This window comes from Syzygium oleosum, unplaced genomic scaffold (assembly GCF_021117445.2).
Source record: "Syzygium oleosum isolate NSW1041296 unplaced genomic scaffold, Sole_v2.1 Sole_v2.03, whole genome shotgun sequence".
Classification (NCBI taxonomy): Eukaryota; Viridiplantae; Streptophyta; class Magnoliopsida; order Myrtales; family Myrtaceae; genus Syzygium; species Syzygium oleosum.
The window spans coordinates 14,184,895-14,200,755 of NW_026607487.1; the positions used below are offsets into that span (position 1 = coordinate 14,184,895).

At 42.0% G+C, this 15,861-nt stretch overlaps 1 protein-coding gene across 2 annotated transcripts; it reads left to right on the forward strand.

The window, feature by feature from the left end:
• Positions 1-4,244: 4,244 nt before the first annotated feature.
• Positions 4,245-7,597, forward strand: LOC115693520 (LEAF RUST 10 DISEASE-RESISTANCE LOCUS RECEPTOR-LIKE PROTEIN KINASE-like 1.2). Of its 2 annotated transcripts, XM_030620543.2 has the most exons (4): positions 4,245-5,113; positions 5,547-5,579; positions 6,068-6,319; positions 6,404-7,597. In XM_030620543.2, exons 1-4 carry the CDS (start codon positions 4,321-4,323, stop codon positions 7,372-7,374), a joined length of 2,049 nt encoding a protein of 682 aa, XP_030476403.1. In that variant the 5' UTR covers positions 4,245-4,320; the 3' UTR covers positions 7,375-7,597. The 2 variants fall into 2 exon arrangements, with proteins under 2 accessions (XP_030476403.1, XP_056165204.1); XM_056309229.1 differs by lacking the exon at positions 5,547-5,579 and having other exon boundaries at positions 4,246-5,113.
• Positions 7,598-15,861: the final 8,264 nt, after the last annotated feature.

A 15,861-nucleotide genomic window follows, 5' to 3' on the forward strand; every position in this document is an offset into this window, starting at 1 on the left:
CTATAAGTTGCATCGCTGAGCTGAATTTACGAAGTGTGTTGTATCTGGCATGCTCATTAATTTCATCTGCCTTCAACTGTGGTAAGAGTAATACTAATGGCGGAACATTTCTTCTGGCTTTGTCCGGAGGAACCTGTTGGTGGCTGTTCGCCTCTCGGTGAATGCAGGTTTGTTCGGACTAGGAAGATCCACAATTTCACCATTAGGCACTGAAATAACAAGTTGAAATGGCACTGAAGATCCACAATTCCACAATTTCCCGTCAAGAACAGGTCAATTACACATAACCCGTCTTCTACTTCTCAAAACCTCACGTTGTCACTACCGCCTCCGAAGAAATTTTCTTGAATAGGCCACCAGCAACCACCTTTCTTCCCTGTCTATTGTGCTTAAAAAGGTATATGTGTGTGTGCGTGTGGAATTTCCAACTGCCCTCGCTGATTTGGGCATTTTACTTCTTTCAGTCTTTTGCTGATATGGGATAATGACATTAGAAGTATCGTAACTTTCGTACAGTGCTTTCGAGAAATTACTTGAGTGGCACTTTCGTTAAAAAAAATGACCACTTCAATGCCATCGCCGATTTGGGTTGCCGGAAAATCCAACGTGACAATATTTAATGATATATCGATTGACGTGGCTTGCCAGCAAAGTGAGTCGGCATGAATTTCCCTAAACGACGATGTCTATGTGTGTTATTTGTCCCAAATTTGCGAATTGAGGCTACATTATTTTTCTTCTTAAAATTAGATGTTGGAATTTGCAACGGAGCTAGAGCAAGACGAATATCACCAAATTAAGCCTGTTCCAATTAAGAATTGGACGATCAAGAACTGCGAAGGAGAGAGAGAGAGGCAATTAGGATTTTCATTGGACGCGGACCAAATAATTTCAGATGCTTTACTCGTTATGGATGACAATGTCAGCGCCAATTCGTCATCATGACTAATTGTAATAGTTGGCGGTTTGACCAAGTAAAAGGAAAACAAAAAAAGTCAAAACGTCAAAATGTAAAAAAAAAATGTCAACGCCTTAATTATAAAGAAGAAAGCGCACGACCGAGAGTAAAGAAAGAGGAAAAGCTTGTGAACCAGAGAAAAAAGAAATGTGGAATTTGACAGAAATCGATTTTGAAGCACGGTTTGACCAGAGCGAATTTTTGAAGTTTCATGCTCAAGTTCTGCGTTGTGGATAATCTTGAACATCCGCTTTGGAAGAGAGTTTTGTTATCACGTAGAAATCGTTTTATTAACGAATGTGCTTGGTTTAGCCGATTTGTAGTTGAGGTAGCGTTTTACTCAATTTTTGACGATATTTCTTGCTTAGTTGATAAGATTGCAAGTTCGACAATTCGAGTAACTTTTGTTGTTTGGTCATAGGAGTTCTCAGGTGAGTGGTGCTATCTCTTCTTCGAATTTATAAACTCATATCTTGAAAGCATTATGGATTGGGGGTGATCATGTTTCTAGGGTACAACTGGGAACCGGTAGATTCAAAAAATTGAGGAACCGGTTTCGAATGGCAAGTTCCAAGTTGCAGGTAACTTGGGACGTGGAACCTAAAACAAGTATTTGTGTTTTTCTTGTTCTATATTTTCGTGCAATCCTGCGGTATTCTATGGTGTCCGATAACGAGTGTCTAATCTGGAACCACTAGTCTAAGCTTCCATTTTCGACAATATCCATAACTGAGACTTTTACTTTATTAATGTTTCATATTTTTAATATGTCTAAATATGAGTTGTTTTCAGTGGATTGTAGTAGCGAACGATGTTTATTAGAGGTGATGATTCACTATAATCATTCAATTATTATACAAGTAGAACTTGGGTAGTCCCTAGAACCTATGAGAAGGTAGGTTCTAGAGTATGCAAGGTTGGTTCCAAGTTCCAAAAATTTGGGAATCAGTTCTGATAGGTAGATTCTAGGTTCTAGATTGAACCTGAACCGATCATCGAACCGCTCACCCCTACATCATAGTAGATATATTATGAGTAACGAAATGTCATTTTTATTGCATAAAAATCTAAATCGAGCATTTATTGCTATTTGGTTATTTATTAATGGTTTTAGAAACGTGTTATGAAATGTATTGTGAAAATTTATATATATGTATTACTTTATGAATCTGGTTTGTGAAATGAGCTCTGAAATGATTCGAGAAATGCTTTACGAAAAGTATTTCTAGAGGATGAGCCGAGTTGCAAAATGTTATATGATTGGTTTGTGAAATGTATTATGGTTTATATGATTGGTTTTGGATTGAATTTCTAGTATAGAGAATGATGATTTGATGCTCGTTATCACTGTGAAACTAGTTAGGGGTTTCCAAGTATGCATACTGGTATGAGAATATCCTCTTAAGCCGAGCCACCGGCTGCTAATAGGTGGAGAGCTTGCCAATGGGGGAAATCTTGGTCGCCTTGTTACCGGGTGTTGTATCGTGATCATGGTTTGATATTGAGTAATAGATTGGCTAGTGGAATGGACCACTGACATGTGATTTAATATGAGATTGATTAATGACTGGACCATTGATGTTTGTTATAATATTATGGATTTAATGAATGTTTATGTATATGTGTATGATTATTTTAAAGTGATATAACTCATTCTAATCTTGTATGTGTATTATATACTGGATTTGAGATAAGTGAGTTCTGATATTGCTACGTAAAGTGCATAGTGGATGTTCTATCTGCTTAGAAGAGATGTACTACTCACCGGGCTGTAGTTGGTCATCTCATTCGTCTTATGTGCTTTTTAGGTCCCTCAGTTAGCGGCCAATAGTACAAGAGTGTTCGTGTTATCGTCAGAGCATTTTGATAAAGGGATTTTTGGGTATGGGCTTAGTTAACTGTATATTTCCAAGCTGTCTATAACTGAGATGAGTTTGCTGGGTTTAATTGTTAGTTGGGATGTACATATTCTTTTGATAATATATTGTTGGTTATGTTTGAGGCTGCGTCTTTGGGTGGAAAGGACGGCCTTATCATTCTCCTATATTTGTTGGATGACACTAATAATGTTTGGGTTTGAGACAAAATTCTTCTTGCTAATCCTCCTACCATGCCTGGATCCCCGTCTTCTTCTTCATCCTCCAAAATGAAAGATGAAGCCTTGTTCATCTTCGACATGGGGAATCCAGTGAGCTACATTTTCAGATGAACAAGAAAGCTGATGCATTCCTATAGATGGTGGTTAAGAAAATGGTTGAAAAAAGGAGAAGAAAAATATGTATGAAAGTGAATTATTAGCTGAAGACGAAGACATTGAAGATGAAAAGGAAGATGAAGAAGAGGAAAATGAAGACGGAGAAGATGAAGGAGAAGATATATCATTTGCCATATCGTCTGGTCCTTTGTCCAGGTTGGATTTAAACTTTGTTAAGATAGCCAAGTAAGAATTTCATTAAAAAATGTCACGTTGGACAAATTGCCAGAATTTATTGCCGGGGACACTTGATTGATCGTTTTTTCACGGAAGTGACACTTAAGTGATCGATTGAAAAATTTTGGCACTGAAATGAGTATCCTATAAAAATTATGACGCTTCTACTGTTATTTTCCCTTGCTTAGACTGACTTGATGATATAATGTTAGTAAGCATTTATAGGTTGAAAGCTTATAAGGGATTTGCAATGATCCTCTGGTCATGGTGGAGAGTGGTCGTTGACATCAGAGGGCTTAATAAGGTTTGACTCCTAAGATAGCTTTAGACTGGCAACGAGGGTGGGAATAAACAAATCGTCCCTATGCTTTGTATGTGAAAATAAACCTAACCTGTAAGAGGAATCGATTTCGATGAACATTTATGACACAATCGTGAGGTTGCTCAGACGAGAGCATTATCACGATGCTGACCTCCTTGAGAAGTCTCTGCATGGGCCTCACTAACACTAGCGAACAAAGCCACGGGGCAAAGGACGGACCAAATGGGACAGGTCCTCGCGGTTGGCGCGTAATTGCTTGTAAAGAGTTCAATTTGAGGACATACATGAGTGCAAATTCAAGGAGTCGAACTGGTCAATGATACAAAGTGCAAGTTCACTGATTGGAGGAGGTTTTCAGATTTCACCGACCTAAAGAGATGGACCACATATGAGAGACCCAAAATTTGTTCTTCGCTTGGGGTTGTCCCAACCCTACCAGGCTAGTCTCTTTCTTCAAGTCCTCCATGTTTAATTTCCAAGTCAACTAACGTGTTTAACCGGCAAGAAGTTCATTTTGGACAAGCAAAATATGCAAGAAATAGCCTCCTCTAGCTGATGCTGATGTTCTTCATTCGCAAAGCACTTTGATCTATAACAGTTCTCTTCTTCATGCTGCAACCATATTTGTCGAGTCAGAAGATGCTTCTACACTTATATGATGATACTACCAGACTTCTAGTATACATCGGGTTTCATATCCTCTTCATGGCTGTCTTAGTAGAAACAGTTCATTCGGTGAAATATAAGGATTGTGAGGCCGCTATGTGTAGCAAGAGTGGTCCGAACATAAGCTATCCCTTTTATGTTTCTGGAAGTGGGAAGGAACTTTGTGGCTACCCTGGCTTCGAGGTTAGCTGTGAAGGAGGGAACATTATGTATGGCAATTTCTCCATCCAAAGCATCTCTTATGAGAAGCGGTCCTTTGAGTTAGCGAATCAGTATATGACCGACACTGGTTGCTTGGTTCCTCATCCCTTCACCTACTATCATGAGAAGCTCTTCCAGAACTCCAGTTTCCACCATTACCTATGGTTCTTCTATGGCTGCACTAACACATTTTCTACACGCTTCCCTCAATTTCAGCTAAATTGCACTTCTGATCGTTCAAATTACACGTTTGTTGTGCTAACACGTAAGGAAGAATGGCCAATACAGAAGAATGGATCCTGTCAATCGAGCAGTACAATACCAGTCGAACTGAAGGTGGGAATCCCAAAACCAACCATGGAAAGTGTTAACTACACGACGCTGCTGAAGGATGGGTTCACAATGCATTGGACATTGTTGACCAAAGAGAGTTGTGCCAAGTGCATACGCAGTGGAGGCCGATGTGGCCGATCAAATGAGAAAGACTTTGTTTGCTATTGCTCTGACGGATCCAGTAGCGAAGATTGTGATGCTGGTAAGTTTTACCGGGACTCACTGCAATAAGCAAACGATATCAGGAGCATGAGATCTTGTGTCACTACGCCCTCTTGTGTCTCCAAGCATAGTGAGGCTCATCCGTCAAAACCTGGCTGTAATTAAAGGATGACCTTGTTATTTGACCAAGGTTTTGATGACGAATTCTTTTCTCCTAGGTTTTTTTTGTTTTTCTTTGGTCGAACTTTTCTCCTAGGTTCATAATGCAAATTTTGGTGCCTGCTAAGGCACTGCTGTGAAACACAAAATCTAAACAAGATAGTTCTCTAATCGGTAAAAGAACAGATCTCTTTAATGAGATTCATCAAAGATTCAAGTTGTTCTCTACATCCTAGTCTGTGAATCCGAATCTGTGGACTATCTACACTAGATTTAGAAATCTTTTATAAAACTGATTATCAACTTTTGCGCAGGAAACGGAGGTTTATTGCAGAAGATAAGACTAGGTAAATACAGATATTTTAACTACTCATGCATTGCATTTACTATTTGGCAACTTGAACAAATCCTCTTGCCACTTAAAATAATGTGCAAAATTACAGTTGGATAGTTTAAATTTCTGACAGTTATGCAGGCAGAAATCTTCCGATGCAAACCGGGTATAAAAAGTAAATGAGGCTGGCTTTTAATTAATACTTCCCATTATATTACCAACTCACATAGTTTCAACAATGTGGAACCTTTGGCTACTTAAGGGGTTTTTTCAAATTTTTCCTTCAAACATGTCAAATACACGTTTTGTTTTTGATTTAATAAGAATGCATACTTGTTGGGTATTATCCTAAATACTGGTAAACTGCATAATTTAGTTGCAAGAAATCCGATAGATTGGAAGCTGCTTTTCAAACGATGTCCCTTTTCTGTGCGAGTCTCCTGAGATTAACCTCCTCTGCAGTCACCCATAGAGCGAGATTGAAATTTCCTTGCATATCAGGTGTCGGAATTGGAGGATTGGTCGGTGCCCTTTGCCTATTCATCTATATGATCTACTTGAGAAGGAAGTATGCTTCTCTTAAGTTTCATCTGAAGAACATCACTCCTTGTCCTTCCCCGGGTCCAGACATGGAGGAAAGCAGTGTATACTCTGAGGTCCCCATTTTCACTAGTAGCGAACTTGAAGAAGCCACAAATAATTTTTCTTCTTCCAATGAACTTGGAGATGGAGGTTTCGGAACTGTTTACTACGGTAAGAAAAGGTTCCTCCATGTTTTTCCCAGTTAAGGGTCAAAATAGTATCCTAAAACACGCATCCTTCAATTTCTTTTGACAGGAAAACTTCAGGATGGGAGGGAAGTAGCAGTAAAGCGCCTATACGAGCACAGCTACCGGAGGGTAAAACAATTTATGAATGAAGTTGAAATCCTAACCCGTTTACGACACAAAAACTTCGTGTCTCTGTACGGTTGCACTTCTCGCCACAGCCGTGAACTTCTACTGGTCTATGAGTACATCTCGAATGGCACTGTCGCTGATCATATCCACAGCCAGCGAGCTAATTCATCTCCTACATTGCCATGGCGAATCCGTATGAACATCGCCATAGAGACTGCTACTGCACTAACTTACCTCCACGCTTCTGCAGTTGTCCACTGTGATGTGAAAACTAAAAACATTCTTCTCGAGAAGAATTTTGGCGTTAAAGTTGCAGATTTCGGGCTTTCAAGGCTATTCCCGAATGATGTATCTCATATCTCAACAGCTCCTCAAGGGACTCCAGGTTATGTGGACCCCGAGTACTATCAGTGTTTCCAGCTCACCGAGAAGAGCGATGTTTATAGCTTTGGAGTTGTTCTCATCGAGCTTATATCGTCCAAGCCAGCTGTGGACATAAGCCGAGAGAGGCACGAGATTAGTTTGGCCAATTTTGCCATAAACAAGATTCAGACATGCGCACTTGGCAAGTTGATCGACCCGACCCTAGGATTTGAGTCGGATAGTGAAATTCATAGGATGACAACTTCAGTGGCAGAGCTGGCTTTCCGATGCTTGCAGCAGGACAAGGAAATGAGGCCTTCAATGAACGAGGTTTTAAAAGAACTGAATGCTATTGCACGTTATGAGAATGCTGTGAACAAATCTGTCGATGCAGATGAGGGTGAAGATACCCTTGCTCCATCTCCGATGAATAATGACGAGGTCCAGCTATTGAAGAACATGCAGTTGACTCATTCACCTGTTTCGGTAACTCAAAAATGGGCTAGCAGTAGTAGCAGTTGTTCTGTTCCCGTTGTTGATGTTTAAATCTTCCTTATAGCTGTTTGTAAGATATTTTGCACACATGAGGACGCGAGTTGAGATGTTACCAATTTCATTGCCTGGTCTGAATATGGAGGAATGTATGTGGTAATAAAGCGCTATTGTCACTCTAGCTTGCACATAATATTGGACAATATATGCAGGTTTACTGTTAAAAATACGTATTTGAGCAGATTCAACACATGGGTTCAAATTAGTTTTTCTATCCTGCTTTTAATCCTGTGACAGGGTCTTCAAATTCTCTAGTAAGTCATGTTGTCACTATCACCTCGCAAGAAATTTTGCTGGCTATGCCAAGAACAACCTTTTCTGTGATTTCGCATTGTTTCATAGACCTCCTTGTGCTGCTGCTTGGAGTTTGTTTTTCCATCAGAGTGCCTAGTATTCTAAAAAGGCCCACTATTTCTGTTCTTTTCCATGCTTCCTTTTTTCCCAATCTTGCTTATCTGGTTTGATTTTAGTGAGCATAAGAGGAGATAAAAGTTTTCTGGGAAAGTGTTCACTTGAGGGGACATACCAAAATTGGACGGGTCAATGCTTTGAGTTACCGGTCAATAGGGGCAAGATTAGTGGAAGTTCACTAAAATTGCAGTTTCTCACATTCAAAGACCCATCATCATCAAGAGGGAAGTCGTGGATGACATAACTTATTGCTCAGTTGAGTCTCTTTACCATGGCATTTCTAAGAATCTCTTGTTCAAGTCTTCTGTTTCGTCTTTCCAAGTCAACATTCCATGTTTAAGCCGTCGATAGCACAAGACAATAAAAGAATTGGCAATACCAGGGCCTTCATTTCACTTTCAGATGTGTAAGAAGACAGAATATGCGGATCCTCCAAAAAGATGACAATGCTACGTCAATAACAAGGGCCTTCTTTTCACCTCCAAAAAGGACATGAAACTGCTGAACATGTATACATAGCTTTAGCCCAAAAAAAAGGGAAAATCAACAATACTTTAGCACATTGATTTTCCCCTTCTCTGAGGAAAATATTTGTCAGTGCATATTCATGAGATAGTGAATAATTCTGCTTAGCTTTTTGAAAAGCAGGAAAATAGTTAAGACATGGTTTCAAAGTTTGCTAACCATCGATCTCACCTCAGATATAGTTGCTTTTAACCCCCTTTCTCAACAACCTCAGCATCATCATCATCATCATCACAATCAACAAAAATTTGTCAGATAAGTGAGTGCACTTATAGCTGTACCAGAGATCTAGTGCTATATGGAACAAAGTTCAATTTCTCTTTGTTCGTCAGGTATTGGAATAGGAAGCTTGGACATTGTCCTGTTGTCCGATAAGATCCACTTGAAAAGGAAGAAGGCTTCTTTGAAGTCCCATTTGGGAAACAGCACCTCAGATCCTCACTCTAATTCAACTTGGAAGACAGCTGTGTCTAGTTTGGGATCCCTATTTTCACCAGAAGCGAACTGGAAGAATCCACAAATAACTCTTTGCTTCCATTAAACTTGGACGTGGAGATTTTGGAACTGTTTATTATGGTATGAAAATATCGATTCACTGTTCCTGCAGGTGATAATTTCTTATCTCGAAAGGCATTTCCTACAAATTTTTCACAGGAAGACTCCAAGATGGGCGAGAAGCAGCAGTCAACCGCTCCTATACAAGCGCAGCTACCGGAGCGTGGAGCTGCTCATGAATGAAGTAGAGATCCTTGCCCGCTCGCACCACAAAAGCCCCGTCTCGCTTTACGGCTGAACATCCCGTCATAGCCGGGAACTTCTACTTGTCTATGAATGGCACGGTGGCTGATCAAATCCACAGTGTCAAGTCAGACCTTACCTCATTGCCACGGCATGTCTGGATGAACATCGCCATTAGGGGTGATCGGTTCCAGGCCACCCTGTTATAACCTGTTCCCAGTTTTTGGGACCTGGAACCTACCCTGTTTTCCCTAGACCCTGTTTTGGAACCTACCCTGTTTTTCCGGTCCGGTTCCAGGGTCTACCCGATAACCTTTTTTTTTTTTTTTCTGGTTTCAGAAATTTGGAGCAAAATAAACAATTCACAAGCACCATGTCCAGCAATTGACATGCTCCCCTTGACATGTTCACAAGTGCTATGTGCTTCTCGAAGTAATAAAAATGAAAATGATGAAACTATATTAGCTAATGCATAATCCTGTCCATTTGTTTCAAGCAAAGAAAGTTCACCAAATATTCACCCACAGCGGATGGATAACACACAAAAGAACTAACCATGCTAAAACCGTCCAATAACTCTTTACTTCTACAATTGGTAACAATGAGGATGACATCCAAGCTTGGCGAAAAAGCTTTCTTCACGCGAAGAAAAAAGTGCTTAATGAAAACAAATCTGAGCTTGATCGGTATCTTGAAGCCGAAAGTGAAGATGTCATTAATCTGGACCTTTTGATGTGGTGGAAGAGTAGTGGGTCAAAGTATAAAATCTTATCTTTGATGGCTCGGGATGTTTTGTCCATTCCCGTGACTACCGTTGCTTCGGACTCGGCTTTTAGTACATCGGGACGTGTGCTTGACGGCTTTCGAAGTTCTTTGACTCCTAGAGTGGTGGAAGGTTTGATTTGCACTCAAGATTGGTTAAGAGCCGTTCGCGTGCCGATTAATGTTGAAGAGTGCATTGAGAACGCGGAAAAGTTTGAGTCGGGTAAGTCGTGTATATTTCATTATTTCTTTTTATCTTGTAATTCATTCACATATTTATCTATTGAGTGAATATTTTATTTAATCTTTTTTTTTGTTTTTAGATTTGGATTGTCTTACCGAGGATATTATCATTGGTAAATAGACTTTCTTTTGTGGAAACTCCGATTTTGTGATGAGTAAATATACTTCATTAATCGACATATTTGCATTTGTCTTTAGAGCATGATTTCTAGTTGATTTTTCTTTATGTATGAATTTCAGGTTTTTTACCATGCCCGTGATGGTTCTGGATGGTTGCAACGCAAGAACTTTGTTGGGTCTTCGGGCTGTTTCATCATTTTCCTGGAGCTGTGGCTGAATTGGTCTGGTCTTGTTATTGTCTTCTCCTAGGAACAGTGGTGCTTTTCATCATTTTCATTTTACTAAAGCACTGACTTTTCAATACAGGTCATCAAAGCAGGCGCAGACTATGATTATTCAGATAAAAGGAAAAACTGAGCAATAAAGATATTTACATCAGTGCTATTCTCGGCATTAATGACATGGGAAAAGAAAAAAAAAAGATGGTACTAGTTGTAAACTAAGCGAAATGTTGTTCAAGGCCCAGGACGAAGCTGTGAAGTTGGACTTCTCGATCACAGTTTAATTCCAAGATTTCGTCCTTTCTGGCTTGGCTGTCCTCCACCTCAATGCTCAGTTGCTTCACGGTCGCTTCAAAGTTTAATATAGCCTTGCTTTGATCGAAGAGCGTCGACAGAGAAATGCTTTCATTAATACGGAATGCCTCAAAGACCTTACGGGCCCCATCTAGCTCTTCTTCTTTAAGACTCAAGGTCTTCTCTTTGCCCTCGATGTTATTAACATATTTAAGCCCTACCTTAAAAGCCTTCATAGTTACATCGAATGAATCAGAGAATTCATGAAGAGCAAATTCTAGAGCTCGACAAGGTAAAGGGTAAGGTAAATTAGTCAGATAGTCAAGCAAGGACCTGACTTTGCTTTCGATCTCTGGGACGTCGCAAATGACGTTGTACCCTTCCTTTAAGAGCTCACAAAGTTGAGCTCCATTCGAGCGAATTTCATCATGATTAGTAGGAGCAAAAAAGTTGCTTACCGAATGACGTTTACCCTCAATGACTCGAATGTTGTTAACCTGAGGAGCTTTAAGGGAAGAATGATCCATAGTAGAGCTCACTTCGTCCATTGATTCGCTTAAAAATTCATCCATATCGGAGAAAGATAATGATGGCGTGCTCGGAGATAAGGGCATATCGGACATAGGAAATCTCCTGAAAGGATGTAACAATCCCATTGGGAGCACGGTTATCTTCGACAAGGTAGAATCCAGGTCTTCAGGAAAAATCAAGACCTTGTATTCATCCCACCATTGATTAAATGACATTGAACCATACGGAGTGTTGAAATTATCGACAAGCTTGAACTGTCCCAGGATATATTTGGCAACCTCATTGTAGCATGACAGAGGATCATTCTGTGGAGACAAAGGATAAGGGAAGTTCATAGAGTAGACAATTGGCATAGGAATACCTTGCATCAATCCAAATTGACGGGCACAGTAATGGGGGTTGTATGCCTCAAAGCCAATAGAAAACCTTCCTCCAAAAGTGAATTTCAGTGGAGGATCGGTGGGAACAAGGATGCTTGCCCAAAATATTAAGGTGTCATGTTGTATAGTTGATGGATCACACACGAAGTTTACGCCAAACCTATGAAAAGTGAAGTCTTTCAAGGTAAGCAAAACACCCAGGAAGTATTCCAAGACCGGAAGCCCTCCAATTGGCTGGAGGAAAACGCTACAAAACTTCCAAGGTCCAAAAACAGTCTCTATGGGTTGCTTTTATGCATCATACCAGTCGACAGGTGCAGAACCGTAAGACGTGAACAGATGAGGGAAATATGATCGAACCCAACCATGCAATATCCACAGCGGACCGATAAAAGGATCAGGATGCGCACTAAATAATGAAGATTGTGCATCGGTCAGGCCTTTATACAAGGCGGACAAGGCCATTCGACCTAATCCCACATCAATACTCTGAGTAAGGGCGTATGCGATGTCCACAAACCCACATGATATGGAAGTGGTACAAAAGATATATCGACAAAGTCAACAAAGCAGGAATGCAACATGTTCTTAAGGAGTTATTGGTCCGTCTGGCTTGCTAAATTCCTTAATGAAGTCAGGAAATGAGAGATCAACGAAAGAGATACCATAAAAATCTGGATATGACCACGACTTCTGATTATAAAATTCCACAAAAGGTGATAGGCCAGTCAATGACCACATATCAAGCAAAGTAATGGTTACCGAATCAGGGGGCAGGAAAAAGCAATTAGTCGATGATGACCAGAGATAGCAAAGAGCTCCGATAAGTCTATATTCCACAGGATCTATGGAAAGACAGCTTAGTGATAAGGCTTCTTCTATCTTTGCCGCTTTCTAAATGTTGGACATCTCTGGTCTCATCCTTTGGTACCACCGAGAGAATTGTTCGTCATAGCACAAATACGAGTTGAAACGAGAATTTGGTGATGCCCAAGTGGAAATGCTAAGTCGAGATCGACTAATGGGAAGAACCTCCCTATAATGACGTGGAAAATGCTCAGTAAAGATGGATGGTGGAGGTGTTGATTTGAGATATGGACCTAGGATCACGTGACGAGCTTTTGCATCGAAATCCATAAAGGATACGAAAGGCGCCCTTGTCGTTCAAAACTCCGAAGTTTCTCAAAACAATTCAGGCGAAGGAGAGCTTGAGCATTAGTTAGGGAAAAAGAAAAGTTAGCCATTATAATGGGCCAAGTGATGAAGCTTGTTAACAGCTATTAGGTATTTATACTAGTCTATTTGACCGATGAGTTAGGCCCACTAATTGGTGATGTACACATGAACGAAGGCGCAAGGCTCGGGATTCATTATCAAAATTGGTTATGAATGATCGTGGCACACGTAGGACACTCAATGAAAACAAGAGTATTTTATTGAGGAAAAGAAGGTTTGTCCGACAGAAAGTCGTGAACCCCTCGTTGGAGCAAAAACAGTTGAGATTCTAGTCTACTCATCTCTGAAATACATGCACTTCTATTTTGACGATGTTCCATTGCGAAGTTCAATACTCGCATATGCTCCTGTTGCTTCAAGCCCTTCAGAACGCCGACATGATGACGCAGTTCTTGCTCAAGTTCTGCCTGTTGACGAAGCTTCATCTCTCGCCGTCGACGAGTCTCTTCGAGGACTGCCATAAGACGCATTTCCTTCTCGACAAGGACGTTTACTTCGTCCGTAATAACCCGAAGGGACTCGCGACGGGCGTTCATTGTCTCACTAGCCTCCTTCACAATATCAGCTGGCTCCTCATGTACTTCTGTAGGAATGGCCATCTCTTGTACGTGACCCAAGAGTTGTTGATACTTATTGAACATAGTCTGAAACTCTTGGGAGAAAACCTTGAGTCATTCTCCGAGTGCCGAAGGAAGAATGGATCCAACTTCAGCATTGTCATTTCCAAGACGCTCAATGAGGAGCTTGAATTGCTCTAAGGCTGTGGCATCATATGACATCCTCGCGAATCCTCATATAGAGAAGTCTAAAAAGCGCGTCAATTCCATCTTCTTCTTGATAATGGCCAGTTTTGATTGACCAGAATGAGGTGACAAGTCATATGGGTTAAATGCCAAAATAAATTCAGCTTCGTTTATAGCGTGCATTGCCTCGCCCGTATAAGCGGTAGTCGACTGATGGTCAGGAGTTGATGAGACATGCGTCGATGATAAGGCTTCAGCAGAATTAGTCATGAGGGTAGAGGCTACGAACATTGGATTGGATGTCAACGGTGAGGCTGTGGAAGGATTGACCACAGTGGTTGGAATAGTGGTCCGTTGAACCATGATACTTGTTGATGGACCACATGCTGCAAAACCGGAATGATATCTCAGTATCAGGATTAGATAAGAATTGAAGACAACGTAATGTTCGAAAGACACGTACCTATCTCAAATATAGCTGTCTCGCGTCCAACCATATTAAGAGTGACAGTGGTTCCTACAGTGGAGTCAAGAATTGGAGCAATTCGGACAAGTGGAGAAGTAGGAACAACTGCTGGTATAACTGGAAAGAAGAAGAGAATAAATAAATCCAATAAACAAGATAAGCAGAATACGCCAGACAAAACAAAAAGTTACCAGGAGTCACAATAGTGGTTGAACTAGGCTGAATGAAGAGCTATACTCGGGGTGCCGTTGAATTGGCAACAGAGGGGCCGGAAGACACCGAGACGGTTGCAGCCGGTGTTGTGCTAGAAATGCCAGTCGATGAGATTGAGATGTTGCTGACCCGCTTGACAGAAGGAAGACCAGAAGATATCAAGGTAGGATTCTGAATTATGGGAATAGGGATATTATCTCCTAGACCTTTATCAAAAGAAGCAACGAGTTCTGAAGAAACCACATTGCGTACAACCAGCTCAGCAAATGGTTCGACAGATAAAGCGCTGGATGTGACATCCCGAATTTCGGCCCATTTTTGGGATTTATAAAACGTGTAATTTGTCAGTGTGCTTATAGTAAAATCTCGCCCGGGAACTGATCACTCTCGATTATTATTTTTAAATTAGAGATTTCGCTAGAATCGCACTCGATCGAATTTGGCCGTTATTTAGACCCCGAACTTGGCAGTCGATTTTCGGGAGTTTCGGGACGAAATAATTTGGTCGGTGTCGATATTATTGTGACCAGCGTCGAGGTTGTTAGGAATAATGGAAAAGGGGGAGTTTTTGACCGGGTGCGAATTTGGACTAGTAGACCTTCCTCGGGGTAATTTGACTTAATTGATTTGGCCTTTATCCCTTATTATATTCGAGGTTTAATTTGGACCGGTAGATCGTTGTCGGTTTTAATTATGGGCCGTTTAATTGCATTATTTATTTGATTGAACATTTAAATTTTTTTCTCTCTCTCTCTTTCTTTCTCTCTCCTCTCTCTCCTCTGCCCGCGCACGCACTCCCCCCCCCCCCATTATCACGTCTGTCCTGCTCTCTCTCTCTCTCTCTCTCCCTTTCTCTCTCTTTCCCTTTCTCTTCCCTCTCTCGGTCGCCGGACGCGCACGTCTCCCCCGCGACGTCCCTCGGCCACGCCCATGCACTCACCAACCACTCCCCCGACATTCTCTCTCCTCATTTTTCCTTTTTCCTTCCTTCCTTCTCTTCTCTTTCTTCTTCCCTTTCTTCTTCTTCGTCCGCGTCTCGGTTCTCGCTCGTCCCCGTCTCGCTTCTTCTCCTCGCTGCCCGACGCCGACCGCCGGAGCTCGCCTGGCCGCCACGCGCCGCCGCCGTTGCCAGCTAGCTCGACCGTCACGCCGTGCTGTCCGCCAGCCGCCGTCCCCGACCGACTGGTCTCCTCCTCCGCGCGCACAGCAGCGAGTTCGCCGCCGCTCGTCGCCCCGTTCGGCGAGTCCCAGCTGTAGTCCAGTCGTCCGGCCAGCTACCCAGCGCCGTCCCGAAGCCTGAGCGTCGCTGTCGCTTCCGCCGAGCGCCCCCCAGCCGCACCACCCGCCTCAGCCCACTTCCTCTTCTTCCCGTTGGCTTTCCGCCGTTCGCAGCCGCCGGTGCCGCCGCCGGGAGCCACCGTTCCTCTTGCCTCGCCACCACCACCAGCCTGTTCCCCCTCTCCTCTCCCTCTCGCCGTATCTCCCTCTCTCCCGCTCCCCCTCTCCTTCTCGGCCGCTCAAGGGCCTCGCCGGAGTCGCTGCTCGCCGTTACTGTTCCGGCCCGGATCCACCACCTCGCCCAGTCGTCCAGCCATCCC